The 14324-nt window shown below is 52.8% G+C and overlaps 6 protein-coding genes across 6 annotated transcripts; 2 read left to right on the forward strand and 4 right to left on the reverse strand.

The window, feature by feature from the left end:
* Positions 1 to 380: 380 nt before the first annotated feature.
* Positions 381 to 1803, forward strand: gel1 (1,3-beta-glucanosyltransferase gel1; the record flags this gene model as incomplete). Its single annotated transcript, XM_040852318.1, has 2 exons — positions 381 to 980; positions 1045 to 1803. 2 exons carry the CDS (start codon positions 381 to 383, stop codon positions 1801 to 1803), a joined length of 1359 nt encoding a protein of 452 aa, XP_040701954.1.
* Positions 1804 to 2127: 324 nt separating this feature from the next.
* ASPSYDRAFT_69281 (uncharacterized protein) lies at positions 2128 to 4171 on the reverse strand (the record flags this gene model as incomplete). Its single annotated transcript, XM_040850464.1, has 3 exons — positions 2128 to 3440; positions 3496 to 3707; positions 3760 to 4171. The coding sequence occupies 3 exons, from the start codon at positions 4169 to 4171 to the stop codon at positions 2226 to 2228; spliced, it is 1839 nt and encodes a 612-aa protein (XP_040701955.1). The 3' UTR covers positions 2128 to 2225.
* Positions 4172 to 4495: 324 nt separating this feature from the next.
* ASPSYDRAFT_46154 (SDR family NAD(P)-dependent oxidoreductase) lies at positions 4496 to 5597 on the reverse strand. Its single transcript, XM_040847166.1, has one exon. The coding sequence runs from the start codon at positions 5525 to 5527 to the stop codon at positions 4598 to 4600; it is 930 nt and encodes a 309-aa protein (XP_040701956.1). The 5' UTR covers positions 5528 to 5597; the 3' UTR covers positions 4496 to 4597.
* Positions 5598 to 6873: 1276 nt separating this feature from the next.
* Positions 6874 to 7127, reverse strand: ASPSYDRAFT_119501 (putative Cu-dependent DNA-binding protein; the record flags this gene model as incomplete). The annotated part of the gene is made up of 2 exons (XM_040840399.1): positions 6874 to 6977; positions 7052 to 7127. Coding segments are annotated over 2 exons (180 nt in total), but the record flags the coding sequence as incomplete, so codon positions are not given.
* A 1566-nt stretch (positions 7128 to 8693) lies between these two features.
* Positions 8694 to 11278, reverse strand: ASPSYDRAFT_153690 (putative actin polymerization protein Bzz1; the record flags this gene model as incomplete). Its single annotated transcript, XM_040842310.1, has 6 exons — positions 8694 to 9094; positions 9151 to 10330; positions 10383 to 10463; positions 10514 to 11041; positions 11146 to 11172; positions 11234 to 11278. 6 exons carry the CDS (start codon positions 11276 to 11278, stop codon positions 8694 to 8696), a joined length of 2262 nt encoding a protein of 753 aa, XP_040701958.1.
* A 717-nt stretch (positions 11279 to 11995) lies between these two features.
* Positions 11996 to 13700, forward strand: dbp5 (ATP-dependent RNA helicase DBP5; the record flags this gene model as incomplete). Its single annotated transcript, XM_040842217.1, has 5 exons — positions 11996 to 12097; positions 12179 to 12315; positions 12375 to 12872; positions 12930 to 13368; positions 13428 to 13700. The coding sequence occupies 5 exons, from the start codon at positions 11996 to 11998 to the stop codon at positions 13698 to 13700; spliced, it is 1449 nt and encodes a 482-aa protein (XP_040701959.1).
* Positions 13701 to 14324: the final 624 nt, after the last annotated feature.

Raw genomic sequence — 14324 nt, forward strand, 5'->3', positions numbered from 1 at the left:
AGGCGTATTTGGGGATGATGGTGGAGCGTAAAACAGGAACGTCTGGGCGTCCGACGGGTGCTGGGCGCTGGCTCGGCTGGCCCGCCAGGCCGCCACCCCTATGCAGCACGCCAGCACCAAAGCGCCTCCATTCCCTCCTTCTTTCATCCGCTCCCTGCCTCTTACTTTCTTTCTCCTCTCTCCCTCCCATCCCTTCCATCGTTTGTGAATCCCTTCTTTCTAATTTTCGACGTACTTCAGGTCGTCATCCCGTCATTCGTTCTGACTTGCCTATTTCTGCTTCTCACACTCGCTTTCTCGCGCCCCCGCGACTTACCTCCGCTTTCACCATCAAATCGCTCTTATTTATCGATTGACAACTTAGTACCAAGTATCCCACCATGAAGGGCTCCGCCATTGCTACCGCCCTCACTCTGAGCGTTTCCAGCGTTCTGGCTTCCCCCCAGAAGCTGTCCGCCCGTGACGACGTTACCCCCGTCACCGTCAAGGGCAACGCTTTCTTTAAGGGAGACGAGCGCTTCTATATCCGTGGTGTCGACTACCAGCCTGGCGGTTCCTCCGACCTGGCTGACCCCATCGCCGATACTGATGGGTGCAAGCGCGACATCAAGAAGTTCAAGGATCTCGGCCTGAACACCATCCGTGTTTACTCGGTTGACAACTCCAAGAACCACGATGAGTGTATGAACGCCCTGGCTGATGCTGGCATCTACCTTGTGCTCGACGTCAACACTCCCAAGTACTCGATCAACCGTGAATCCCCCGATGTCTCCTACAACGACAAGTACCTTCAATACATCTTTGCTACTGTCGACAAGTTCGTCAAGTACAAGAACACCTTGGCTTTCTTCTCCGGAAACGAGGTCATCAACGATGGTCCTTCCTCCGTCACTGCCCCTTACGTCAAGGCTGTGACCCGTGATCTTCGCAACTACATGAGCGCTCGCAACCACCGTCAGGTTCCTGTTGGATACTCCGCTGTAAGTTTTATTGAACGGCCCCCTATAGACAGCATTGGCGAATGCTAATAAATTATCTTTCCAGGCCGACGTCGACACCAACCGTCGTGAGATGGCTGAGTACATGAACTGTGGTACCGAGGAGGAGCGCAGTGACTTCTTTGCTTTCAACGACTACTCCTGGTGCAGCCCCTCTTCCTTCGAGAAGTCTGGCTGGGATGCCAAGGTCAAGAACTTCACCGGTTACGGTCTCCCTCTCTTCCTCTCCGAGTACGGATGCAACACCAACAAGCGTGACTTTGGTGAGGTTGAGGCCCTCTACTCGAAGAAGATGACTGGCGTCTACTCTGGTGGTCTTGTCTACGAGTACTCTCAGGAGCCCAGCAACTACGGACTTGTTAAGATCAAGGACAACAAGGTCACCGACCTTAAGGACTTCGATGCCCTTAAGACTGCTTTCGAGAAGACCGACAACCCCGAGGGTGATGGTGGCTACAACAAGACTGGTGGTGCCAACCCCTGCCCGGCTAGAAACGCCCCCAACTGGGACGTTGACTCCGAGGACACTCTTCCCGCTATGCCCAAGCCCGCCAAGAAGTACTTCGAGGACGGTGCTGGTGAAGGCCCTGGATTCGGTGGCCCTGGTAGCCAGAACGCCGGTACCCCCTCTACCAGCAACACTACCAATGGTGAGGGCAACACTGTTGACGGCAGTGTCGACTCTGAAAACTCCGGCAGCGACGGTGAAGAGGGTGCTGCTGTTGGCCTCCAGATCTCTCCCGCTTTCGTCGGGATGGTGACTGTTTTCTCTACCCTTGTTGGTGCCGGTATGGCTCTGTTCTAGTTGATGGAAGTGTTGGGTTGTTTGGAATGTTCTTATCACATTTATTTCTTTCGGAGTTTTCAGACTTGCCGGATGGGATTTGTATTGATATGCCCCTGGCTTCTTCCCACGCGACGTGCAAGGGGCCTCCACCGTTGTACAGTTGGATGGCACATTTGTTAGTCACTTTTAGTGCTTTGAGTATAGACTCGTAATCAATGGCCTGATGTTCTTACAGGTGTACAGTAATGTCTCGAAGTATGCGTAATTTGATTGTAACTTGCCTGAAACAGAAGCAAGTCAAGGGCGCCCGCGGGACTTGGGCATTGTTTCAGTTTCCCGCACCTTTGCCCTAAGTTAGGGCCCTGGTATTGTGCCAGCAGTCGGCAGATGATAGAAAGAAAGTAGCCCAATTCACCCAAGTGATATCCCAAGGATATATTCTATTCAGCCATCGGCCCTTCAGCCGTAAGAAACTTGAAATCAGCCCCTTCATGCGCCTGGTTCACCTCCCGCACATACAGCCCCCAATAACCCCTCCTCGTAGCCGCCCGACTCAAATTCGACTCTTTCGTTTCCACCATCCCCCTTTTCCTCTCCTCAACTCTCCTCCACAACTCCCCCTCATCAACATCAACCCTCAAGACCCTCTCCTCGGCATCAAACATAATCATATCCCCAGTACGCACAACCCCAAACACCGACTCCGGAATCGCCGACTCAGGCGATACATGCAGGATAATCGTGCCCCCGGCCGTCCCGGACATCCTCCCGTCCGAAATCCTTAACATATCCGTGACCCCCTGCGCAGCAAGCTTACGCGGGATCGGGATCATGCCTGCCTCGGGCATTCCTGGATTCCCGCGCCCCGAACCGATGGGTCCGATACCCTTGAGGACCAGGACGGTGGAGGGCGTAACGTCGAGGTCTGGGTCGTCGAGGCGCGCGGCGAGATCAGCTGGGTTTTCGAAGACGAGAGCCGGCCCGGTGTGTTTTAGCAACGCGCGGTTCTTTGATGCGGAGGCTTTCAGGACTGCGCCGTGGGGTGCTATGTTGCCGGATACGACGGCTAGGGAGGAGTGAGGGTGGAGGGGGTTGGAGAGGGGGCGGATGACTTGGGTTGAGTAGTCAAAGGTGAAGTTGGAGGGTGGGTGGTGTTGGTCCAAGATCTGGCCGAGGGTTTTGCCGGGGATGATGGTCTTTGCGTCGAGGTGGAGGAGCGGTTTGAGACGGTGCAGGAGGGCGGGCATGCCGCCGGCGTTGTGGAAGTCGGTCATGTAGTTGTCGCCGCTTGGTTTGAGGTCGACTAGAAGGGGTGTTTGGCGGCCGATGGCGTCGAGGGTCTGTAGGCTTATTGTGTCCCTTTTGATGCCTGGGTGGCGGTTGATTATGGCCATTAGGTGGACCATGGCGTTCGTGGAGCCGCCGATGGCCTGTAGGACTACGGCGGCGTTGTGGAACGACTCCGCGGAGAGAATTGTCTGCGGTGCTTGTTGGTTTAGGGCTGCAGAGACGGCGTTGACGCCTGTTTGTTCGGCGATGCGAAGTCTTGCTGCGGATACTGCTGGTGCTGAGGCGCCTGGCAGGGGAATTAGCCCTAGGGCTGCGGTGATGCAGGCCATTGTGCTGGCGGTTCCCATGACGCCGCAGGTTCCGATCTATCCAAAAGAGTGAGTTAGGGGAAGACAAGTGTAAGAAGTGCAGGAAACGAACAGTAGGTGCAAGCTCTTCGTTGATGGCAGCTATTTCTTCCATGTCTATAGTTCCTGCACGGTACGATGCCCAGTTGTTTCTGCAGTCGGTGCAGGCCCCGATTCTCTTTCCTTTGTGACTTCCGGGCATCATTGGACCTGTCAGAAGAGGCAAGACGGGTTTATTTGCCGAGATACCTCCCATAATCTGTGCTGGGACAGTCTTATCACAACCTATACACAATCAGCGTCCACCCATCTAGACTGGTCCAGGTATAGATCCCACCTCCAATCATTATACAAGCATCAACAGGCTGCGCGCGGATCATCTCCTCGGTATCCATACTCATGAGATTGCGCAGGAACATGCTCGTGGGATGCGAGAACCCTTCATGCAAGCTGATGGTGGGGAAGTCAATAGCTATGCCCCCGTTCAGATGGATGCCGCGTTTAGCAGCCTCGATTAACTGAGGTGTGTTTCCATGACACGGGTTAAACCCAGACCCTGTATTAATAATTCCAATAATAGGACGGGATAGAGCATCCTCTGAGTAGCCCAGGGCTTTGATGAATCCCTTGCGGAGGAAGAGGGAGAAGTGCGCGTCTCCGTAGGATGTTAGCCCTTGTCGCAGTCCGGTGGTTGAGACTATGGGCTCCTGTAGGTTGTAGTCTTTGTTCTCTGGCTGTGATGTATCCATAGTGCTTTTTTCTTTAGAACTTGGATATGTATTGGCTTTGCTTTGGCTTTGGAATCTGTGGTTATTTATGGAGTGTTCGGCTATGGAACGGTAGGAATGCGGGTGCGCTCCGCTCCATGACGGGAGGGATCCGATGCGGCCACCGCCGCGATTCTGTCAATACGTACTTGAAGGATTATGTTAATACTTGGTATGACTATTTTGCTTTGTATAGACCACAGCCGAGGGACAAACACTGCGTTGCCGAGTTGTCTAAGGTACGGAGTTGGACTCGGCTGTCCACCAACATTCTATATCACTTTTAGAAGCGCACTGTGACTGCATCTTACTTGAAATGTTTAGTACTGCATACATTGTGGAAACCAGTCTTTATTCGGACCAGTCTTTAGTTGGACTAGCCTTAAGAGACAATGCTTGTACTGTACATCAAACCCTCCCCGTCGACGACGTAAACCCCCCATCAACAACCAACTCCTGTCCTGTAATATAGCCCGCCTCGTCCGACGCCAAAAACACCACCGCATTAGCTACATCCCACGCACTCCCCATCCTCCCCATCGGCACCTGCGCATCCCTCGCCCGCATATACTCCCCCTCGTCACCCCCAGGCGCGTACCTCCCCGCCATGGCCCTCGTGTACGGGGTATAAATCAACCCCGGCACAACCGTATTCAGCCTCACACCCTTCCCCGCATAGATCACCGCCGTCGCCTTCGTAAACTGCATCACGGCCGCTTTGGCAGCCGAGTACGCCACCTGCGGCTTGCCGATATACCGCAGCCCAGCGACACTCGCGACATTCACCACACACCCACCACCACCTCCTCCACCATTACCTTTCCCATCCTTTCGTGCTTGCTCGGCTTGCGCCTCCATAACAGGCAACACAAAATGACAAGCAAGATACACACTCCTCACATTCACATCCATCTGGGCATCCCAAACCCCCTCCTCCATCGCAGCCGGACACCCCGGCTCCGACCTGCCGACGTTATTAACAAGGATATCAATGCGCCCGTGTCTGTGGAGACAGGCATCAACGAGCGCCTTGACGGACGCGGAATCCGTCGCGTCTGTCTCGAATATATCGCATGTTCCGCCCTGCGATTCGATTCGGGATTTGGTACGCGATGCTGAGGACAATGAGCGGTTGCCGCCGAAGATGACGGCCCCGCGGGATGAGAGTTTCAGCGCGATTGAGGCGCCGATGCCCCATGTTTCGTCTTCTTCTTTTTCTTCTTCTTTATCTGTTGCTGAGGTTGCGGTGGCGGTTGCAGTTGCGGTTGAGGTTGAACTGGGCGGGGCGGTTTGGCCCAGGCCGATGATTAGGGCGACTTTGCCTGTTAGGTCGAGCATTTGGGTGTGTTGGCTTCTTGTTTTAATTGCTTCTGTCTTTTAGAATAGGCTTTTTTTTTTTTTTTTTTTTATTTCTCGGAGGGGCGTACTTTTCTGGTCGCGGTGTGTTGGTGGTGCTTTTAGTTGGGGGGAATATATAGGTATCAGTTACCTCGGGCTAACGGGCTGCTTCCGCGCGGAAGCTCCGACGGAAGAGCAGGTCAGTATTCTTCCAAGTTTACCGCAATTTATACTAGGTCAACTAAATACTACAACGGGAGTGGGGGAAGCCAATACGGTCCGATAGCTTTTCGCGATTGAACATTTCCTCGACACCTCTATATAAATAGCAAAGTCCATAAATCTGGACGCCACCGTATCCAGGAGCTTATGTTCAAGCAACGGATACTGCTTCACAACTTTAACATCACAGAAAGTAAACTCATCACATCATTATAGTCATGGCCATCATAACAGAAAGTGGTACTGCCCTTCCACGCACAATAAAAGCGGGAACGGCAACGCCACAATCGTTATCGAAGCTCATTGTCATCAGCAAACCACCTCCAATCCTCCTGCATCAGGTCATCCGGCAGCCCACCCAGATCAAAGTCTTCCAGAGAAGGAAATGCAGCAGCCCCGCCACTCCCATCGAGCAACGACGGGTCCCCGTATGGATGGTCGAATGGACTGACCATTGGAATCAACGCGGGGATGTCGGAGATGGAGCATAGAGAGGGGGAGAATGAACCCAGCGGCATGCTTAGAGGGGAGAGTCCGCCATAATGGGCTGGTGCTGCCTGGTGCTGCGGGGAATATTGCTGATGCTGCGTATAGCGCATAGAAACCGATCCCGATCTGGGAGAGGACGGGTTCTGGTTGTGAGAATGAGAATGGGAGTGGGAGTTGGTGCGGTGGTGCGGCGCTCCCTGTGGTGCGCCTCGATCCCCGGTAGCTACTGCAGCTCTAGATCGCGGGGTAGAAGCAGCAGCAGCAGCAGCAGCAGCAGCAGTAGTAGTGCTGGGGGGTTGAGAACCACGGCTGTTACCGTATCCCGAACGCGAGGATGACTGGGTTGCGGATGGCGGAGAGGATGAGGCCGGACGCGGCGCGAGGGGGAGGAGCACAGAAGGATTTGAGCGAGCGTGTCTACCAGACGCTCTCTGTTTCGCCGACAAGAGGAAGAAGAGCAATTAGTATAGACATCTCCAATTTGAAATTTGTGTGAGATGGTGTGGTTTTTGGCTTATTTTGGTAAGTTTATTTATTTCTTTTTCGGGTGGAGCAAGTGTATAGTGTGTGCTTGTTTGGTTGTATAGTGGTGATGCTCTAACATTTTGCGCTTGAGCTCTCAGCTCCGCCTCCCGTTTCAGCTTGTTGTGCTCTTCTGGCAAGTTGCAGGGTGTGCAATTGCATATCGAGCAGGTCGAAAAAGGGCGACCCTTGCGGTTGATGCGAATTAACGGTCGATCTGACGGAATCAGCGGTGAGCCTGGAGGAGAGGATGACGCAGGACACGAAGGGAGGGGAGAGGAGATTACATACCATGATGTTTACAGGTGGAAACACGATGGCCGCGAACGCAAGCTTCACAAGCCCACTTTTCACCGTCTATGAGCATCCCTTGGAGGCACGGAGGTGGAAGAGAAGGAAGGAATCCATGGCGAGGGGGAGGAGGATGCCATGCGATTTATACGTTGCGGATGGTGGATCGCCGACGGGGGACGAGACGAACGCACCGCGAGGAATGGAGCTTGCGAAAGAAAGGGAAAGGAGCGAAAGCGAACAAAAGGACAAGCGATAGAAACAGCCGAAGCTGGCTAGAAAATTGAACCGTGGACGATGACAGAAGCAGCTCCTCTTTCGCTGCATTGGGGAGAGCCGCGGTCGACGGCATCGCACAGCCACCGCATCAGAAGCTCAAAAGTCAGACCCTCATTCCCAGTTGGATCTGAAACTCGCTAGCTCTGCCTCATCTCGCTGGTCGATAGTTTAGTTAAATTGGTGCATATTGGCGGAGTGTGGCTCACAGCCCGTACAGATCATGAAATCCCGACTCTCCTGCGTCTGCTGCGAGAACACCACCATCGCCATGTCTTTGCAAGCTTGTCTGGGGAGAGCTGAGAGCTGCAGCGAGCGCTGCACTGCTGATCGTGTGCGGCATTTTCCGAGCAAATGAGTCCCAACCCTGACGAACAGCTCCAGCAGCGAGATGCCCCATCAGTCTTAGCTGCAGCCAGACCGGACGGCCCAGCAAGAAAACAATTCCCTCATAGTGAGACCAGGACAGCAAAGTCCAATTTCAAATTCCCCTGTATGATCCGCAGCCTCGAGAAGTCATTCAATTAATGAGACCATGGTAATGAGCACAAATTATCTAGCTTAACATGCGAGTCATCCGGCTTCCCGAGATCGGGCGTGTCCAAAGTTTATCCCACACAATTTCGCGGACAGTCTCACTATATTCTCCCAAAACTAAAAGACAAAAGCAAAAAAAGGGTCGGCGCTCGGTTCACCATGCGGCTGGTGATGCAATTGCAGCAGAACCAGGGTACCAATCAGGTGCCGGTGTGCGACAGCCGAAATGAATGGAGGTGGCTGAGCAGCAGGACTGCAGAGTTGGTGTGTGAGATTTTTCCAAAGCAGCAAAGCTTATTGCCGGGCCCGCGCCACTCCACCAGCCCTACTTTATTCATTTCATTCCCAGGCAGCAGCAAAACTGGTCTTGGTCCTGGCTGTAACTAGCCACACCCCTGAGTCGGATTCTGGTCCACTGGATTCGACCCTTTTTCAATTATCTCTCACTAGGTGATGCTTTTACGTACAATCTTCCTGGATAACGAGGGCCAAGGATGCGCTGTTGCACTGGAGAGGACTGCGCCATGTTTCCTAAAGCGGAAGGCGCAAACACTTGAAGCGAGTGCCCAACTGCGATGACGACACCAGGGTAAAAATGTAGTAGAAGACGTTAAATTGGCTTCTACGTGCTATACAGATGCGATCAGATCAGCTGTGCAGATGGATAGGCGAAATGGGAGCGACAAAAAAAGGACGAGCACAACAAAACCGCTAGTCTCCAAACTCCAAAATGCAGGTCAGGTCAGAAACAAAACATACAAAGTATATCAAAAGGTAGAAGAAGGAGAAACATGGAGACGGTGCAAAGGTCGCTGTACAATCGCCGATTCTATACTTCTTCAATGTAATTCGCGGGAACACTTTTTGTAACGCCGCCGCGCTCAACGTCCGCCCATCCGTCGCCGCTGTCTCGGTTGATCAAGACGAACTTGTCTCCTTCCGCCATGCTCCATTCCATGTCGCTTCGGGCTTCGTAATCGTAGAGCGCTTCAACATACTGCAATTTCTTTGCTCCGCGACGGGGTGCCACCGCGGGTCCTACTCGCTTCCCCCCGGCCGCTGCTGTGCTACCGGCTACCGACGCTGACGAGTTCGAGTAAGTTGACCCGGGCCGAGCTGGGATACCAGGGCTGGCCGAGGGGGGAGCGGCGGGTAATGCTTCGAGGTAAGAGGCGGGTACGAGGCCTTCGCCGGAGGATCCAGATCGAACGCGCATCCATCCCGATCCATCTGCGTCGTATCGTTAGCTACTTGTCTATAACAGTAAGCAAATGCGGGCAGCCTACCATCTGGCTCGAGAATGGTTACTTCCTCGTCCTCCTGAACGGTGACTTCGTCTGCCCCGGTGGCTTGGTACGGGTACAACATCTTTCCACGAGGCTCGCTGGACTTTGACGCAGTGGGAGTAGGTAACTCCGCCGATGGTGGTGGACTGCTGACATACTGTGCGGGTGGCGGAGCGAGGACCCTATTTCGCTTTACCGTTGGTTTGGTTGCAACAGGAGCCGCGGGTGCAGGTGCTGCAGGGGCCTCCGGGGCCGCAGGCGTGCTATCCGGAAGCTCTGCAACAGACTCTTGAGTGCCAACGTTAGATAAGGACCGGTTGGCACTGACTGCATAGCCGGAGCTCAGGGAATTCATCGTGTCTCGTCGAGCAAGTGATGGAGCTGCCGACGAGGCGCTAGTGGGTCCTAGATCAACAGCTGGTGCCGCACTGGCTTGTTCTTGACGCTCTACTTTGAGCCGCTTCTTCTCTTCCTTAGTCTGCTCTCCAGGACATTCTGCTGGTACCTTCATCTCACACTTGCTGTGACAGGTGTACCCACAGTCCCTACAATCGTAGCCTTTGGCGGACAGACCCCAGATGCGCTCTCCGCAAAGGTCGCAATTAGTGGGAATCTTGAATGTCTGGGATTTGAAGTTGTGATTTTTAGCTCCAACCGAGAGATCTCCAACCACAGATATGATTGTTGCTGTTTCAACTTCGGCGGTGAGTCGTTTACGCTCTATCTCATGGAGCGCCTCCTGTATGTAGAAAATAGACCTTACAACGTCTACTTCATTTCGCTCGTCGCGCCCCTGTTGGATGTTCTGCCGTACGCGTTTTGCTTGTTCCACGTCGCGTCGCTTTTGATCGGATTCGACCCTCAATTCCCGAACTTGCGTCTTGCTCTTGCTGAGAAGGTTGCGCAAGAACACCTTCGCAGCTTCGTCGGTGATAAGTGCTTCATCATCGTGCCATACGGGACTAGGCTCGAAACCCATGTTAGCTGGTTCCTGGATCTGCGTAACGTTGTGCCGCAGGAACATGAGGGAGTCGAGATGAGGCTGGTTCCTGGGGACTTCGGCGATCAGATTGGACATGTGGTCCGAGCTTTTTGTTAGTGATGCCTTCTCAAGCTGAGCTGCAAGAGTCCATAACGAGTTGAGCTTTGCTACCCTAGTTTCGTTGAGGTCTTGCAGTCCCTAGTGAATCCTGTTAGCTAGGACTTTGCCATATTTGGCATCTACAACTAACATCAAGCAGTTCAGGTACAAATTCGTGGAAGAACCTTTCCTTCATCTTGTTGGTCACGTTGATACTTATGAGATATGTGTTCTATCTTTTGTCAGCAGCCAAAAGCGAACAAAAGGGACGACCATAACTACCTTGACGTTATTCATCTCCAAGATCTGCTGCTGATATATCGTCTGGGCCTTTGTCTTGCTGTGGTCAAACGCGTTCTCCATCTTCTTCCTCCTACTTTCGACCTCTTGACAGGCACCGTCATATTTGCCCTTGACTTTCTTAAGTTCACCGAAGCTGGCCTCTCGTTCCTTTTCAAGCTTCCCGTGGAAGTCGACGTGGCACTTCCTCAATTCTTCGTATTGAGCTGCGGAGTGTTTCAGTGGCTCGGCGACCTGAGCTACCAGGTCTGTCGCAAACTTATCCCGCTCGGCTGCGTGCGATTCAACTGCAGACAATTGTGTCGTCCATGTCGTAAGGGAGGCGCTCTCGAGGGATCCGGGGGTCATGGTAGGGTTGTCTCCAACGCTCAGTGGGCTTATCTTCTTCGCCTTACGATCGTAGTATTTCTTGCACAGAGCCGTAAGCTTCGCCGCATATTCCTTCTCGATGGCGCTTCGTTCCCGATAAAACTGCTGTACTTCCTCCATCCAGGAGATTCCATTGGAAACCTATATATGGCCATTTTAGTACCGGAGCTCGTGTACTGCAATTGCATTTGCTGTATGTTGCCCTAGGCATCGTACATGCGGGGAGGTGATATCGAGGACCGTACCCAATTGTTGACTGGTTTGAAGGCATCCTATTCGCAGTGACACGTTAGACCACACGGCTGCCAGCACCCCAGTTAAAGCGAAACCTACCTTCAACTCTGCCCCAAAATGGGGAGCGGCCTCTGCGGCTGCCATCGTCGGCGCGACAGTACCTGGAAACTCTGGCACATGCGACTTGTGGATCTTAGGCAGCAGCGGGAGAAGGCAGATCAAACAACCTGCTTCCAATAGCGAGGGGCGACGTCAGGCGACTGCGAGAGGCAATGGTATGAATGACTTCGTCGCGAGCCTCGAAGCAACAGACTGGACAATGCGCCAGAGCCTGTGAAGACGGTATGTATTGTTTCTTTCAATCTGAGGACTGGAAATGCGGGAGAGCGGGGAATACCCAAAGCACAGTGACAGTAACAGCACAGCCTCCGGTGGTGAATGTGACAATACAGAACCGCCCTGTCAGGCCACGTCTGCTGCCTTGATGGCAGATTATTTACCAACTACGTCACCGCCATACACTCCCGCCTTTCATACCGCCTGCCTGTTCACACTACTCGCCTGTTCGTCCAAACGAGGCTGGTGTCTTGGCGTTTTTGAGCAGCTTCAAGGGTCCCGGCTTTGCATTTTTTTTTGTCACTTTCCAGGTCTTTCATTGTCATCAGCTCCTTCTGGCCTATTCCTCAAATTGGCTGGATAATTGTCATAGCCTTGCATATCGTTCGCATTGAGAGCGCTGTACCACCTTTGTCTCGTGTTTCTCCACTGCGTTCGCCGGCTTTCACCCCGCCAAAGCGCGACCCCCGCCAGGACTCCTTCAACTTCGCGATACTGCTCTCTTCTCGTCAAATCTCCCACACAATGGCATCCGACGCTCCAGCCGGTGGCTCCCTTGCCGATCGCGTCTCCAAGCCAGGTACGCCCGCTGCCCCGATACACATCCAAGCGATTACCCCGCTCTCCGTTTTGATCGCATTTATTCAACATTCGCTAATATAACCCCGACAAACAGAAAACACAGAGGCTGTTGGCGAAAATGGCCAGTCGGACGGCGCCGTACCTCAGCACGGTGGCTCTGATCTCCAAGAGCCCGAGTACACAGTTGAGGTTAAGCTCAGCGACCTCCAAGCCGACCCCAACAACCCGCTCTACTCGGTGAAGAATTTCGAGGATCTTGGGCTGTAAGTTGTTTGTGCCGTATGATACAGACCAGGTGGCCTAACATAATGAATCTACGCAGAGACCCTCGCATTCTCCAAGGCCTGTCCGCTATGAACTTTCGTAAACCCTCCAAGATCCAAGAGCGAGCTCTGCCTTTGTTGATGGGCAACCCTGCGAAGAACCTGGTTGGTCAATCTCAGTCAGGAACTGGAAAGACCGCTGCTTTCGTCCTGAACGTCCTGAGCCGCCTGGATCTGTCAAACGAACAGCTTCAAAAAACACCACAAGCCTTGATCTTGGCGCCAACGCGAGAATTGGCCCGTCAGATTGTTGGAGTCATTCAGGTGATGGGTCAGTTCCTGGATGGGCTCAATATCGGAACTGCTGTTCCGGCAGATTCAAATGCCCGTCCGACGAGATTAGAAGCGTCTGTTGTCGTGGGTACGCCTGGAACTGTCATGGATATGATTAAGAAACGTATCATGGTGCCTGCGAAACTCAAGGTTATTGTGTTGGACGAGGCGGATAACATGCTAGACCAGCAGGGTCTGGGAGACCAGTGTATTCGAGTTAAAGCGTTAGTTCCCCTTTGCTACCCCAAACCTCGCCTGATGCGCTACTAACCTTTGTACAGCCTATTGCCAAGGGATATTCAGGTCGTCCTTTTCTCTGCTACTTTCCCCGCCCACGTGCACCAATATGCTTCAAAGTTTGCACCAAACGCCAACGAACTTACACTGCAGCATGAGGAGTTGACAGTGGAGGGAATTAAACAATTGTATCTGGACTGCGCAGACGGGGAGGATAAATACAAGACGCTTGTGCAACTCTACGGTTTGCTTACTGTCGGTTCTTCTATTATTTTCGTCAAGACTCGTGCGTCCGCTGTGGAGATCGAGAAGCGAATGGTCGCCGAGGGCCACACCGTTGCATCTTTGACCGGTGGTATCGAGGGTTCCCAGCGTGACAGCATTATCGACAAGTTCCGTGCCGGTGAAGCCAAGGTCCTGATTACCACCAACGTTCTTGCACGTGGTATCGATGTGTCTACCGTTTCCATGGTCATCAACTACGTAAGTTTAACCTTATTACCTGAACTTCTCCACGTGGGAGTTACTGACACGCTCCACAGGACATCCCCGAAGTTTACCAGCAAGGCAACCGTGAACGCCAGGCTGATTTCCAAACCTACCTGCACCGTATCGGCCGTACCGGACGTTTCGGCCGTGTCGGTGTCTCGATCTCGTTTGTCTCAAACCGTGACGAGTGGGAAATGCTCAACCAGATTCAGAGATACTTCAACACCGATATCCAGCGCATCGACACAAATGACTGGGATGAGGTTGAGGATATTATCAAGAAGACGATCAAGAACACCCGCGCTCAGTCCAACTTTGGACGGTGAACACGCATGTGATTACCGGCGAAAGCTTACCCTCTTTGTCTCAGGACCAACCGAAGTTATGCTCTTTCGAGCTACGGCAGAGGAGCGGTTTAGACCAGGAAATAAATGAGGACCTCGCCCATGGCTCGTGAGGTTTATGTGTGAAGATTAATGACTCTTTATTCGATGTTATCAAAGCTAAAGGAAAATTTAGAGATACCAGTTGATTTATATACCCATGCTTCCATATTTGTAGTTTGAAACCTCATCTCTAAGTGACTGTTGTCATGCCTGCCACCCAAATGATACTCGCCGCATCCCGGGACTCCAATCCGGCCGTCCATCGCACCTTCCTTTCGGGACAATATACCTTAAAACCTAGGGAAAGCGCGACCGTGGACATTCTTGGTTAGGAAAGAAGTACCAGTGTGGACCGTCTAGCAGTATAAATCCAAGGGCTCCCTGGCCTGAGGCAAACCATGAGAAAGCACGTGAGATAAAAATAAGTAACAATATCTATTGAACTGAGTGAAAGGTGTCAGCATTGGCAATATCAGTGAATGGATGCTTCTTCACCACTTCCATCAATGTCAAAGGTGACAGGCAAGGTGGGTACTTAACTGTTTGCATCACCAACGAAGCATT

The sequence above is a fragment of the Aspergillus sydowii genome (genome assembly GCF_001890705.1).
Source record: "Aspergillus sydowii CBS 593.65 unplaced genomic scaffold ASPSYscaffold_6, whole genome shotgun sequence".
Classification (NCBI taxonomy): Eukaryota; Fungi; Ascomycota; class Eurotiomycetes; order Eurotiales; family Aspergillaceae; genus Aspergillus; species Aspergillus sydowii.

What these genes read in the sequence shown, in the direction of transcription:
- ASPSYDRAFT_46154 (XM_040847166.1), bottom strand. Translation starts at nt 5,527, where the DNA reads ATGCTCGACCTAACAGGCAAAGTCGCCCTAATCATCGGCCTGGGCCAA.